Source organism: Manis pentadactyla, chromosome 8, assembly GCF_030020395.1.
Source record: "Manis pentadactyla isolate mManPen7 chromosome 8, mManPen7.hap1, whole genome shotgun sequence".
Taxonomy (NCBI): domain Eukaryota; kingdom Metazoa; phylum Chordata; class Mammalia; order Pholidota; family Manidae; genus Manis; species Manis pentadactyla.
This window is the reverse complement of record NC_080026.1, coordinates 90,520,257-90,533,725: the sequence shown is the minus strand read 5'-3', so window position 1 is coordinate 90,533,725 and position 13,469 is coordinate 90,520,257. Positions and strand designations below refer to the sequence as shown.

The 13,469-nt window shown below is 43.0% G+C and overlaps 1 protein-coding gene across 4 annotated transcripts in view; it reads right to left on the bottom strand.

The window, feature by feature from the left end:
* Positions 1 to 13,469, bottom strand: part of STOX1 (storkhead box 1) — a 56,231-nt gene that overhangs the window by 22,156 nt on the left and 20,606 nt on the right. Inside the window, exon 1 of one of the 4 annotated variants that reach the window (XM_036923987.2) lies at positions 7,038 to 7,202. The exons of the other annotated variants lie outside the window; for them this stretch is intronic. Within the exon in view, the coding sequence (XP_036779882.1) occupies positions 7,038 to 7,128 (91 nt within the window). The 5' untranslated portion in view covers positions 7,129 to 7,202. Of the gene's footprint in view, positions 1 to 7,037; positions 7,203 to 13,469 lie in introns of those variants that run through there. 4 annotated transcript variants of the gene reach the window in all.

Genomic DNA, 13,469 nt, shown 5'->3' with positions numbered 1-13,469 from the left:
GAAACTTTAAAGACAAGCTCTTTGATTTTAAGATTGTGAATTCCCTTTTCTTCAGCACAGGTTTCATATTACCTCTGGGCAAATGCACTGCACCTCAGCAGGTCTTCAGCATATTTTCACAGGATCACTGCCTTAAAAATGAGAAGTTCACCACCTGAGAAATCTTAAAAAGAGGCTGAAGGTCTTGCTTAATAACAGTGGTTCTGATCTTTACATGTGAGGGTCATTTGATCACTGCTTCTAGGAGCCAACCACCTACTTTACACTAAGCCTTCTGTTAGTGTACCTTTGACCCAAGGCAGGCAAACATTTTCTCAGATTACGTTCTGGTAGAAAGTGTGGGTCTGTGCACATCATGTTGTGAGTATGTCCGAGCAGAAACTGCAAGGGTTCCTCTGCAGAGGTCATCTGACCTCTCCCTTTGCCTCCACACAGATATGGCTTCACACCCCAACTTGAACCTAAGTGCACATACTCTCTCTTCATCACTTTTGGGTTTCAGCCCAGGAAAGGGACTCCAGTATATTTTAAATACACTTGCTTCCCAGCTTACTGCCTCTGTAGGCCCCTCTTCTTCCTTTTTCGGAGTCTAAGACTGAGCTGTTCACTTACTCATGAACTCTCTCCCAAGTGCTGCTCAGTATTCCCACTACCAACACGCTGAAGGTTTTCTCAGCTCTTGCTCATACCACCAGCCCTGTTACTCAGGCTGCCTCCTTCCCTTCCTATGGCCACCTCATGCTTTGGCCTGGCAGCCCTCTGTGGGTGCCTAAACTAAGAGGCAGGATTGCAAAGCCAATTCCTTTGGAACTGCCTGGAGTAGCACAGACTGCTGGCCATGGCAGTCATGAATCCATCCCATTTCCAGCACAGCCCGGTGAAACAAACTGCTGGCAGAAGTAGAATCTCTGACTCAAGAGTTAGGGTTTTCTGAATAAATGCTGCCAAACACTCAGGCTCCTCAGCTATGTTAATTCACAACTATACAGTGAGAGAACTCCAGAGAGATGTACTGAACTCAGTGCATTTACATTTCAAAACAAAATGAGGCCCAAGACCTTGGAGACAGCTCTAGGTCTTAAAAACTGGAGCAACCAGGGTTGCTCTGGCTTCTGCAGAGATGTATTCAATTCCAAAAGGTTAAAGGAAGAACCCAGGATCCTTTCCATCCTGTCTTTCAATAAGGGTCTTTCTCCCCTCCTGGAAAGGAAGGAAGCAGTTGCTTCTTTCTCCCATATATAAGCAAAGAAATTTCATTTTTTTTCCATCCTTCACCTATGGAGTGTCTCACCACCCATGCTGGAGATTTTTTCATCACATCCCTGGGGTAAGCTCTGGGGCAAAGGAGGCTGATGCAGTAATAATTATTTACACAATAATGTTTTTCATTATTGATACAATATGTACACAAATTACTTTTAATTATTGTATAAATAATAACTAACTCATCTCTGATGTAGAATACCTCATGTGCATTCAGAATACAATAAAGGTGAATATTAAAAGCCCTACAGTTACAGTGGCAAGGACAATGGGGACCTGTTGGTCATAGGGTCCATTGGGAGGACAGATGAGAACCCTGAGGATGGGTAGCAGGATGTGAAGAGTATCCATGGGAACAAGGAACACATCAGCTGAAAGACTGGCTGGTGTGTTAACAAGGTGTTAGGAGACAGGCTTGTAAAACACAGTGCAAGTGGCACGTCCAGTTTTTGCTCTCTCCTCTGGGTGGGCCCAGAAATTCTTAAAAGGTAAACTTCAGGTCGGACAAGAGAAGTTTATGTTGGTCTCTCCTACAAATGAGAGGAGAGAGAATTAATTAGCTCCCACAGCCAGAGCAAGTTTATTAGGGTTGCAGGACTAAGCTCTCAATACCACAGGGAAGGTGTCTGGATTATTCCTATCTGGGAGACATTTCTCCGCTCCCCTCTGATCCCTAGTCTCCTTTCCACTCCAGTTGATCTTCCTGTTTCAGAAGGCACTGCACTAGTCCTTTACACAGAGGGAAGCAGGGGAGCGGACAGTAGAGTCCAGTGTTGACCGCTCTGTAGGATACTAGCATCCACATATACCCAGGTGGTTAGGGGACACTGCATTTAGGGAGTAAATGCAGATGCTGAGGAATGTAGAGTGAAACCTCTGTGAGCAAGGAGAAAGAGTCCTGGAGCCTTCTCACATAAGCCAAACAGGAAGAAAAGGAGAGAGCTGTTGTAAAGTGTCACCATGCAGCCTGCATTTTGCCGCACTCCTGCATTCCCCACCAAGGAGGAAACAGCTTCTCCCTGCAGCTGCAATTCTATCCCTGTAAATGCTGCTTTAATCGCTAGGAGTCTGTGCAAAACTGCAATGGGGAGAAAAGAGGAGTTTAAAAAACGGCTTTGTATTGTTTTCTGTGCTACTGCATCTGAATATGTATGGCAGAAATTTATTTGGATGCTATACACTTAAGTGCTAAAGAAGGATGGGCTCATCCCAACTCTATCATGGAAAACTGCAGAGAGAAGTGTTAACCGGACTCCCCTGCTTTTTGCCACGCATGGGTGGTACGGATGGATGTGTTGTAACCCTGAGGTTTTGGCAGTAAGGAGAAAACTGTTGGCTTCTTCCCATCAAATTGGAGATCTGAAAGCTTATTAGACTCTAGGTCTGGAAGACAAAACAAGCCTCCATGCCAGATTTTTGCTAGGATGTTTACCCTAGGAAAGGTAGTATACTGAGACAGCACAATAAGGGAAGCAGTTTCCAGGTGAAGGTTTACCTTAGGAATTTTTGATATGGTTACTAGATACACACCTTTTTGAAAAGCAGCTTTTAAAAAAACTTGCTATTGAGCTCTTGTGGTAATCAGATGTGCCCATTTGTGGACTAAACCAACTTGAACTCTATGACTGACAGGTAAAAGGAGCTTTTAAAAAAAATCCTTGCAAGAAAGGCAGCTTTGTAGGAGAAAGGGGCAGCTATATCATATCCCCTTCTACTGCTCCAAGCAAGGAAACGACACTGGCTTTGGTGGGAGTCAGAGGGAATTCCAGATTCCCAAGGTTGCTTTCCATTGCATGGACCTGGCTCAACAATGCCTGTTGTGATTTTCAGCTCTGCTAAGCTGAAAACAAGTATGGTGGCCCTGCTCTGTGAGCAGAACACAGACCTTTAGACTGTTGAAAGACACCCCTTGTGGGGCCATGAGCTCTGGGAGTGAATCACGAATGCCGGTGGACCTGTCTGGATCATGCACAGATGCCCACAGAAAGGGCTGTTCTCTCATAAGGCCACTGCTGAAGGAGCCTGACTTTTCCTGGCAGGATTCCTAGGAAAGCTGCAAGGTACAGAAGATCAAATCCTGAGAAGCGTGGCCTCTCCAAACACTGGGGTAGACTGCATCAGATGGGACTTTGGGACCTCTCACAGGGCACTCTCATTGCTGTTGGTTCTTTGTGTTTGGTCTTTCTGACTTTTGCAGTTGGGCAATTTGTGCTTTTTCTGGTTGTGGCAGAGGCCATGTGACAATGAGCTGCTGATCTGACTCACCTTTCTCCTGGTACACACACCTCCATAGGCAGCTTGATTATTCAATGCAGCCGTCACCAGGGAGGGCTGATCTCTTTAGGCTTTTCACTGGGTGATGGTAGGACAATAAGGGCAGAGCAAATATATATAGATCTATTCCAAATATTTTCAGATTCAGAATTCTGCCCTGACCATTCTGGACACGATGTACCTTTCTTTCTCTCCCCTCCCTAACAATAATCCCAGATCAGCTAGGCTGAAAAGGATTTTAGGAGACTTGGATTTAATAATTAAGTCTGTTTAAATTGTGTGAAAATGTTCTGGGAAGAGGCATTTTGTCTCTCTTGTACCTAACCCTCTGAACAACATATTGGCTTGGGTGAGAGGAGAGGAAGACAGATAAAACCTGCCAAGCCCTAGTAAGGAGACACACTGATTTTGTAACAATGGAAGGAAAGCCTAAAGCAAGGCCCCAGGAAAGGGAAACTTTAGACCTGGGGAGATGGTGGGAAGGATTAATGAGCTTAGTTTTTCAGAACCTGCTCCTGGAGCCCTTCTCCAGGAAGAATACTCCTCACTGCTCTCCCGACCTGCTGCTCTGTGCCCCTTTTCCTAACTGCCTTCCTTGCTGCTCTGAGTGCTCCAAATGCAAATGGAGTGTGAGCACGCTTTTGCTGCCTGACAGCTGACCAGACCAGAGCTGCATTTTCCACACAGTGCACCTCCAGACACTGTCCACATCTCAGAACAGATGCGCTGGAGTCACAAGCAAGCAGGCCTTGAAACTGAGTGCCTGAAGGCAGTTCCTCTGAAAAGAAGAACTCAACTGACCTGAAGTATCTGGGCTTAAGTGGGGAGCCCCAGAACTTCCACTAATGGGAGGCCACATTAGGGATCCTGAACACTTGTGCTGCCTGAGGTGCTGTCCCACTTGGGGGCCCTAACAATAGTACACCCTTTGTTCTCAGGGGTGCTATGTGTGCCCCTCTGGGGCTGTGTGGATGAAAGACCAGCATCAACTTACCTCTGGTGAAAACACTGACTTACACCTAGAAGTGATTATCAGAAACTTTCAAGTAATTAAGGAAATAGCCAGATAGATCAAGTAGGCCTTAGACAAGAACTCTGTGGGCAGCTTACCTACAATGTGAGTTATTCCATTAGAAAAGTGGTGTGAAATTTATTCCTCACTTTAGTTGAAGTGATTCATGACCCTTCCTCAGCCCCAAAGGCATCCATTCAGGTCAGGTTCAGCTCACTAGGGCCAGTTACAAGACTACAGGATTTGCCAGAGATTTCTTTCTTGCATGCCATGATAAAATCTGTGCAAAGTATTAATATACCCAGTTGTACCTGGGTATATGCCTCAGGTCAGGTACGCAAGGTTAAAACAGAAACCTGAGGAGGCCACCAGGCATTTTAGGATAGGCCTTTCTGGTAAATGAGATTTGTTCAACTGACTAAATGCAGGAGGAGCTTTGGAGGCTGAGGCTAAGACCACATAGTAAGAATGACCTCATCCTGCCCTTGGAATCCTGCTTGCAACAGCAGGGTAAGTGCTGTTTAAGACAAACCCAGGGGATCTGGTCCTTGCTCCTGCTGATTAGATTAAAACAAAATAATCAAGAAGGTGCCACAGTAGGGAGAAATTTACCAGTTGCCAACCATGGGAAGCACAAAAGGTAGAATCCTGGAGTAGAGAGAAAATAGCTTTATATTTCTGGACAGTTGGGGTTTTCTCAATAAACTTGTTGAAGACTTGGGATCCTGGGCTAAGAGCAAGTCTTGAAAAATAAATTTACAACAGTATAGGTAGTTCAGATGGATTCACCCAACTTTAGAGGTACGTGTTTATGTTTTAAAGGAAAATGAGGCCCAGGACCTTGGAGATATCTCTGGGTCAAAAAGCTGGAGCTTATCTGACCCCAGAAGAGATGTGCTTATGTTGCAAAAGGTTAGAGAGCCCATAATGTTTTCCATCCTGTCTCCAAGTAGCAAAGGTCTTTCTCCTTAGGAGAAGGGAAGGAGAGGCAACTGCTGGCTCTTCTACATAAGCAGAGAAAATCTATTTTTCTCAGTCCCATGCTTATGGAATGTCCAGCCACCTGTGTGGGAGGTTTTTCCAACTGGTGCTCATGGCATCACACCCCAGGACTGATGTAGTTGTTACCTAAGTAAAAACTAATCTGGTTCCACATCGGGATGTCAGTGTAAGAAACTCCATGGACCACTTCCAAGCAAAACAAAGGTGGTGGAAACTACTGAAAAAAAATAACATCAAAGTCTGGAAATTCTTCCGAGGGCATACACCAAATAAGGAAACATTTATTCAAGAAAATCTAGTACAACTTGGTAAAAACAATGACAGTCTGTAGCAACTGAGCACCACCCTCTCCGTCTACCACCCCTCACCTGTGCTAGGTCAGTTTGATGAGAGCTCCACTCCAGGCAATGTGGCTAAGTCAGGGCTCCTTCCCTCTCAGCTCCCAATCAAGGTTTACCATATCTCACTGGGAGGGGCAGACTGCCAGAATTTTCTATACCCTCCAACTCCAAGCTGAAGAGGATAAATTTAAAGTCCTGGTGAGTGTGGCCAAGTCTATCCCTTCCTCCACCCATTCTTTATCCATCTATCCTTGGCTCTACTCCAGGAGCAATAGGCCAAGAACAGTGGGACCCCAACCACCATCACCCCAGCTCACTCACTGGGCACAGGTTCCACCCTGGGAGAGCAGCAAGCTGAGAAGACCAGAGGCTACCCTTGTGCCCAGAGCAGTACTCAGAGCAGTGGCTCAGTTTGCCCAGCGGGGAGAAGCAATCCCTAAGAAAGAGTTCCAAAGGCCTCCCCAAAGGAACTGATACTATTTTAAAAAGTATAGGAAAGTTCAAGCCTAAGGGCACTCCTGAAAACAATAGCTCCTCTTAAGTACAATGAGCAAAACTGTGGCCAGCTAGCGCACCAGTGAGAACCAGAACAAGAGACAGCTAAGAAGAGCCCTCTTAGGGTCAGAAAAACCTCAGACTGGCCTCAAAAGCAATGCCTGCAGGAATTTAATTGGATCAGACTGCTGAGCAGGGCATTGTTGAAAACAGTAGAGCAGTAAGCTGGTAATTAGAGCCTCACAGGAGTGGGGTAATACCAAAGGAAGCAGACATCTTAAAGAGATCAGAGAAAGAGAGCCTGGCGAAAAAGCACTGTCAACCCTGGGCAACTGTGTGCCTGACCAAGGCTGCACTCTGAGGAGCAGCACCAAAGGCTTCATGCCAGGGTGGAAACAGGACTCACGAAAACAGCTAGGTCACAAAATCAAGCACAAGGCTTGGCAAGGGGAAAGAGAAGAGGAATCTGTATCCACATTGGCTCTATTATCTAAAAGGTCCAATTTTCAACATCACAAGACATGCAAATAACAGGAACTTGTGGACCATATGCAGGAAAAAAGTAGGCAACAGAAACTGCCTAGGAGAGGGACCAGACACCAGAATTAAAGCCATTACATGTTCCAAGAATTAAAGGAAAGCATGCTTACCTGGGGCCTCAGTGGCCTTTGGAGGGCTGCATGCATCTGGAGGGTGCTTGCACAGCTGTGGCCAACGCAGGTCTTTAAAACATGCATCCATACTTCATTTTTCCTGACTGCCCTTTGCTTGGGTATAGTCTCAGCTGTCCCACAACTTGATCAAAGCTTAGATGAACAATGGTGCCAGTGGAGGGCAACACACAAGCAACTATATGACAAGCATGAAGAAGGATGGAGGAGAGCAGTGCGGGAGAAGAATCTGAAAGTGACTGAACTGAGCAATTGGGAACATAGCTTAGGGAAACATGGCTTCACCATGGCAATGAAAGCCTTTGGTAACATGACCAATGAAGAACTCAGGCAAGTGGTGAATGGCTTTAAAAACCTAAGATACAAGAAGGGGAAAGTATTCCATGAACCTCCCTTTCTTGAAGTCCCTAAATCTGAATCTGTGGCTTGGAGAGAGAAAGGCTGTGTAACTCTCATGAAGAATCAGGGCCAGTGTAGTTCTTGCTGGGCTTTTAGTGCAGTTGGTGCCCTTGAAGGACAGATTCTGAAACCGTGGTAAACTTGTTTCACTGAGTGAGAACCTGGTGCACTGCTCTTGGTCTCAAGGAATGAGGGCTGCAGTAGTAGCTTAGTGGGTAAAGGCTTCCAGTACACTGAGGACGACGGAGGCCTGGACTCAGATGAGTCCTGTCCGCACCTGGCAAAGGACACAGACACCTGTAACCACAAGCCCGAGTCTGCTGCTCTAGACATCCCGCAGCGGGAGGAGGCCCTCATGAAGGCAGCGGCAGCCGTGGACCTGTCTCTGTTGCTACTGATGTGGGGCATGAGTCCTTCCAGTTCCACCGAGCAGGCATTTATGACCCACAGCGCAGCAGCAAAGACCTGGACCATGGCATTCTGCTGGTTGGCTATGGCTCTGAAGGAAGATTCAAATAGCAAATTCTGGACTATCTAGAACAGCTGGGGTCCAGTGGGGCTGGAATGGCTATGTAAAAATATCCAAAGTCCAGAACAACCACTGTGGAATTGGCTAGCTACCCCACTGTAGCAGCTGATGGGCAGTGATACTGGAGGACTTGAGGACAATGTATCCAGAAGAAATTTTTTTTAGGATGTGACCTTTTATGTTTGTTTGTTTCATTAATCTACAATTATATAAGGAACATTATGGATACTAGACTCCCCCCATCAAGGCCCCACCACATACCCCATTACAGTCACTGTCCACCAGCGTAGTAAGATGCTATAGAATCACTACTTGTCTTCTCTGTATATACTGCCTTTCCAGTGCCCCCCACCTCCATTATGTGTGCTAATAGTAATGCCCCTTTTTCCCCCTTGTCCCTTCCTTCCCATCAATCCTCCCCAGTTCCTTCTCCTTTGGTAACTGTTAGTCCATTCTTGGGTTCTGTGAGTCTGCTGCTGTTTTGTTCCTTCAGTTTTTTTTCTTTGTTCTTATACTCCACAAAAGAGTGAAATCATTTGATACTTGTCTTTTTCCACCTGGCTAATTACACTGAGCATAACACCCTCTAGCTCCATCTATGTTGTTGCAAATGGTAGGATTTGTTTTCTTCTTAAGGCTGAATAATATTCCATTGTGTATGTGTACCATATCTTCTTTATCCATTCATCTACTGATGGACACTTAGGCTGCTTCCATTTCTTGGCTATTGTAAATAGTGCTGCGATAAACATAGGGGTGCATATGTCTTTTTCAAACTGGGCTCTTGCATTCTTAGGGTAAATTCCAAGGAATAGGATTCCCGGGTCAAATGGTATTTCTATTTTTAGTTTGCTGAAGAACCTCCATATTGCTTTCCACAATGGTTGAACTAGCTTACATTCCCACCAGCAGTGTAGGAGGGTTCCCCTTTCTCCACATCCTTGCCAGCATTTGTTGTTCTTAGTCTTTTCGATGCTGGCCATCCTTCCTGGTGTGAGGTAATATCTCATTGTGGTTTTAATTTGCATTTCCCTGATGATTAGTGATGTGGAGCATCTTTTCATGTGTCTGTTGGCCATCTGAATTTCTTCTTTGGAGAACTGTCTCTTCATATTCTCTGCCCATTTATTATTCAGGTCACTTGCTTTTTGGGTGTTGAGGTGTGTAAGTTCTTTATATATTTTGGGTGTTAACCCCTTGTTGGATATGTCATTTACAAATATATTCTCCCATACTGTAGGATGCCTTTTTGTTCTGTTGATGGTGTCCTTTACCGTACAGAAATTTTTTAGTTTGATGTAGTCCCATGAGTTCATTTTTGCTTTTGTTTCCCTTACTCGAGGAGATGCGTTCAGGAAGAAGTTGCTCATGCTTATATTCAGGAGATGTTTGCTTATGTTGTCTTCCAAGAGTTTTATGGTTTCATGACTTACATTCAGGTCTTTGATCCATTTCGAGTTTACTTTTGTGTATGGAGTTAGAGAATAATCCAGTTTCATTCTCTTACATGTAGCTGTCCAGTTTTGCCAACACCAGCTGTTGAAGAGGCTGTCATTTCCCCATTGTATGTCCATGGCTCCTTTATCATATATTAATTGACCATATATGTTTGGGTTAACATCTAGAGTCTCTATTCTGTTCCATTGGTCTGTGGCTCTGTTCTTGTGCCAGTACCAAATTGTCTTGATTACTGTGGCTTTGTAATACAGCTTGAAGTTGGGGAGCATAATCCCCCCAGCTTTATTCTTCCTTCTCAGGATTGCTTTGGCTATTCGACGTCTTTTGTGGTTCCATATGAATTTTAGAACAGTTTTCTCTAGTTCGTTGAAGAATGCTGTTGGTATTTTGATAGGGATTGCATTGAATCTGTAGATTGCTTTAGGCAGGATGGCTATTGACAATATTAATTCTTCCTAGCCAAGAGCATGGAATGAGTTTTCATTTGTTAGTGTCCTCTTTAATTTCTCTTAAGAGTGTCTTGTAGTTTTCAGGGTATAGGTCTTTCACTTCCTTAGTTAGGTTTATTCATAGGTATTTTATTCTTTTTGATGTAATTGTGAATGGAATTGTTTTGCTGATTTCTCTTTCTGCTAGCTCATTGTTAGTATATAGGAATGCAACAGGTTTCTGTGTATTAATTTTGTATCCTGCAACTTTGCTGAATTCCGATATTAGTTCTAGTAGTTTTGGAGTGGAGTCTTTAGGGTTTTTTATGTACAATGTCACATCATCTGCAAATAATGACAGTTTGACTTCCTCCTTACCAATCTGGATGCCCTTTATTTCTTTGTTTTGTCTTATTGCCGTGGCTAGAACCTCCAGTACTATGTTGAATAACAGTGAGGAGAGTGGGCATCCTTGTCTTCTTCCTGATCTTAGGGGAAAAGCTTTCAGCTTCTCACTGTTAAGTATGATGTTGGCTGTGGGTTTGTCATATATGGCCTTTATTATGTTGATATACTTACCCTCTGTACCCATTTTGTTGAGAGTTTTTATCATGAATAGATGTTGAATTTTGTTGAATTCTTTTTCAGTATCTATGGAGATGATCATGTGGTTTTTGTCCTTCTTTTTGTTTATGTGGTGGATGATGCTGATGGATTTTCGAATGTTGTACCATCCTTGCATCCCTGAGATGAATCCCACTTGATCATGGTGTATGATCCTCTTGATGTATTTTTTAATTCGGTTTGCAGTATCATCTAAGTTTTACAGAAGGGACAGCACAGACATGAGGAGGTAAGTCAATGACTCACTGTGTCAGTTAGTGGCCATGACAGAATTTAAAGCCAGGCAGTCCAGCTCCAGAACTGGTGCTCTTGACCACTGCTATTTATTCAGCACCACGTTCTGAAATCCCTCTCTCCCTTTGTAAATAACAGCCGTGTCCAGTGGCATCAGAGAGTCCCCTGAACAGCCCAAGCAAAGGCTGGGTGAATGCAGGCACCTGGGCTTAGGTGGAAGGCCTGACCTGGCTGAGGTCGGGCCAGAATTAGCACCTTTCAGTGATGGTCAAGTGGCAGGGACTAGGCGTAGGCTCCTTGTCTCTGCCCTGGAGGAGACAGGAGGAGAAAAACAACAGACATGTTGTCCAGTGCAGGAAATGCTGCTCGGCCTAAGCCCACAGGGCACGGACACCCTGCTCCCCTCACTGTGCCCTGCCTGGCATCCAGAGCTGCCCAAGCATGGTTCTTCATGAACAACTGAAGGAAAGGCCTTGATCAATTCCAGACAGAGTACAGGCAGACCACTTGAAAATACTTGTTCCCTCCAATCCCCACCCTACTCCCGGCCTGACAACACAAACCCCAAGCCAAGCCACCACAGTAAACATATCTACAATGCTCTTAAAACTTGAACCAGAGTCATCTTTTGCTGCCTTTCAAAACATTTTTCCCCTCAGTCAATAGGGGTTTTCTAATTCTTCCTAAGGGATTTATTTGTTTCTTTTTGATCCTCAGGGCCCCTGTGCCTCTTGAGAATTCAAATGGATCTTCTGGGGTTTCTGTTTCCTCTGCTTCCTCATGCACCTGCATTGCTCGCTCCTCGATGTCTAGAAGGCATGTGGTTTCACAGAAGGCTTAAAAGACTCCAGGAGTCAAAGGTCAAAATTTACAGTTGTTACACAAAAAAAAAGGAGAGTAGAGAAATATACCATGTCAGCACTGATCAGAAGACAATATTGTTAAGATGTGAATTCTCATATTGATCTATAGATTTAACACAATATTAATAAGAATCTTAGCAGGAATTCTTTTTTTCGTAGAAATTGACAACCTGATTCTAAAGTTTGTCATTCTGAAAAAGTAATGAAAAGGAACAACGTTGGAAGTCTCACAATAACTGATTTCAAGATTTACTATAGAGCTACAGTAATCAAAACAGTGTGGTATTGGTGAAAGGCTAAGTATACAGGTCAAAGGAACAGAGTCCAAAAATAAACCAACACATATGTAGTCAGTCGATAGTTGACAAAGGGCCAAGGTTATTCAGTGGAGAAAGGACAGTCTTTTTAACAAATGGTTCTTGAAAAATTGGACATACAAACCTGAAGGTATAACATTTCAAAAAGAAAACAGTACAAAAATCTCTGTGATTTTGGTTTGGTGAAATTTTCTTAGGACAACAAACAATTTAAAGATAAACTGGACTTAATTAAAGTAAAAACTTCTGTTCTTTGCAAATGTTGGTAAAAACAGAATAATAAAATGACAAACCACAGACTGGAAGAAAACATTTGCAAAACACCTATTTGATAAAGGACTTATACCTAAAATATATGAAGAATTCCTAAAATTCCATAAGGGAAAAAAAAACAATTTTTAAAAACGGGCCAAAGAATTTAACAAACACTTCATCAGAGAAGACACAAATGACAAAAAAAGCACATGAAAATATGCTCAGTTCACTAGGCATTAGGGAAACACAAATTAAAACCACAGTGAAATACCACTAACTATCTTTTAGAATAGTCAAAAATAAATCAAATGAAATACACTATCAAAGGCTGAACTGGAATACTCATACATTGCTGGTGGGAATCCAAAATGTACAGCTGCTTTGGAAAATAGCCCTCTATTCCCATATCTAGGTATTTACCCAAGAGAAATGAAAACATATATCCACACCAAGACCTGTTAGTGAATGTTTATTATAGCTTTATTCAAAATCACTAAAATCTGTAAGCAACCCAAATGTTCATCAACTGGGTAAATGGATGAACAAATTGTAGAACATCTGCATGATGAAATATTACTCAGGAAGAAAAGGATGAATTACTGATACACTGATGAATCTCAAAAGGTCCAAAGGGAAAGAAGCCACACACAAAAAGGCTACATGCTATATGATTCATGTATGACATTCCAGGAAAAGCAAAACTATAGGGACAGAAATCAGGCAAGAAGTCAGGGTGGAAAGATGAGATTGATTAGGGTCACTAGAGCATTTTGGGGGTGCTGGAGATATTCTATTATCTTAATCATGCTGGTGTTTATGCAACTGTCAAAATTCAGACCTGTATGCCAAAACGGATAAATTTTTCTGTATGTAAATTATACATTAAACCCCAAAAAGGAAGTCAAATATTTCATTTAAAATATATAATTTAAAATGTATCAGTATACTTCAATTAAAATATATACATTATATAATAATATATTGAATTAGAATATATATAATTTATAAGTAGTTGCACTTACGTAAAACTAATGAGCCATGGAAAAATCTGTGTTGTCAGACCCTTCCATCAAATGAATATAGTTACAACTGATGGATTCAGACTTGGGGGGACAAAAGCTGATTTGATTTAAAAAGAACTTCACCAGGGACTTCCTGATCCTTAATAATTAACTGCTAAAGAAATGGTGCAGAGCCTTAGAGTGGCTTGCAAAAACAAAAAGGGAATCATTTTACATATTTTCCCCCAACAGATAACTTTTAATTATCACGTAATACACTTAATATTGCAAAGATCTTGGGCA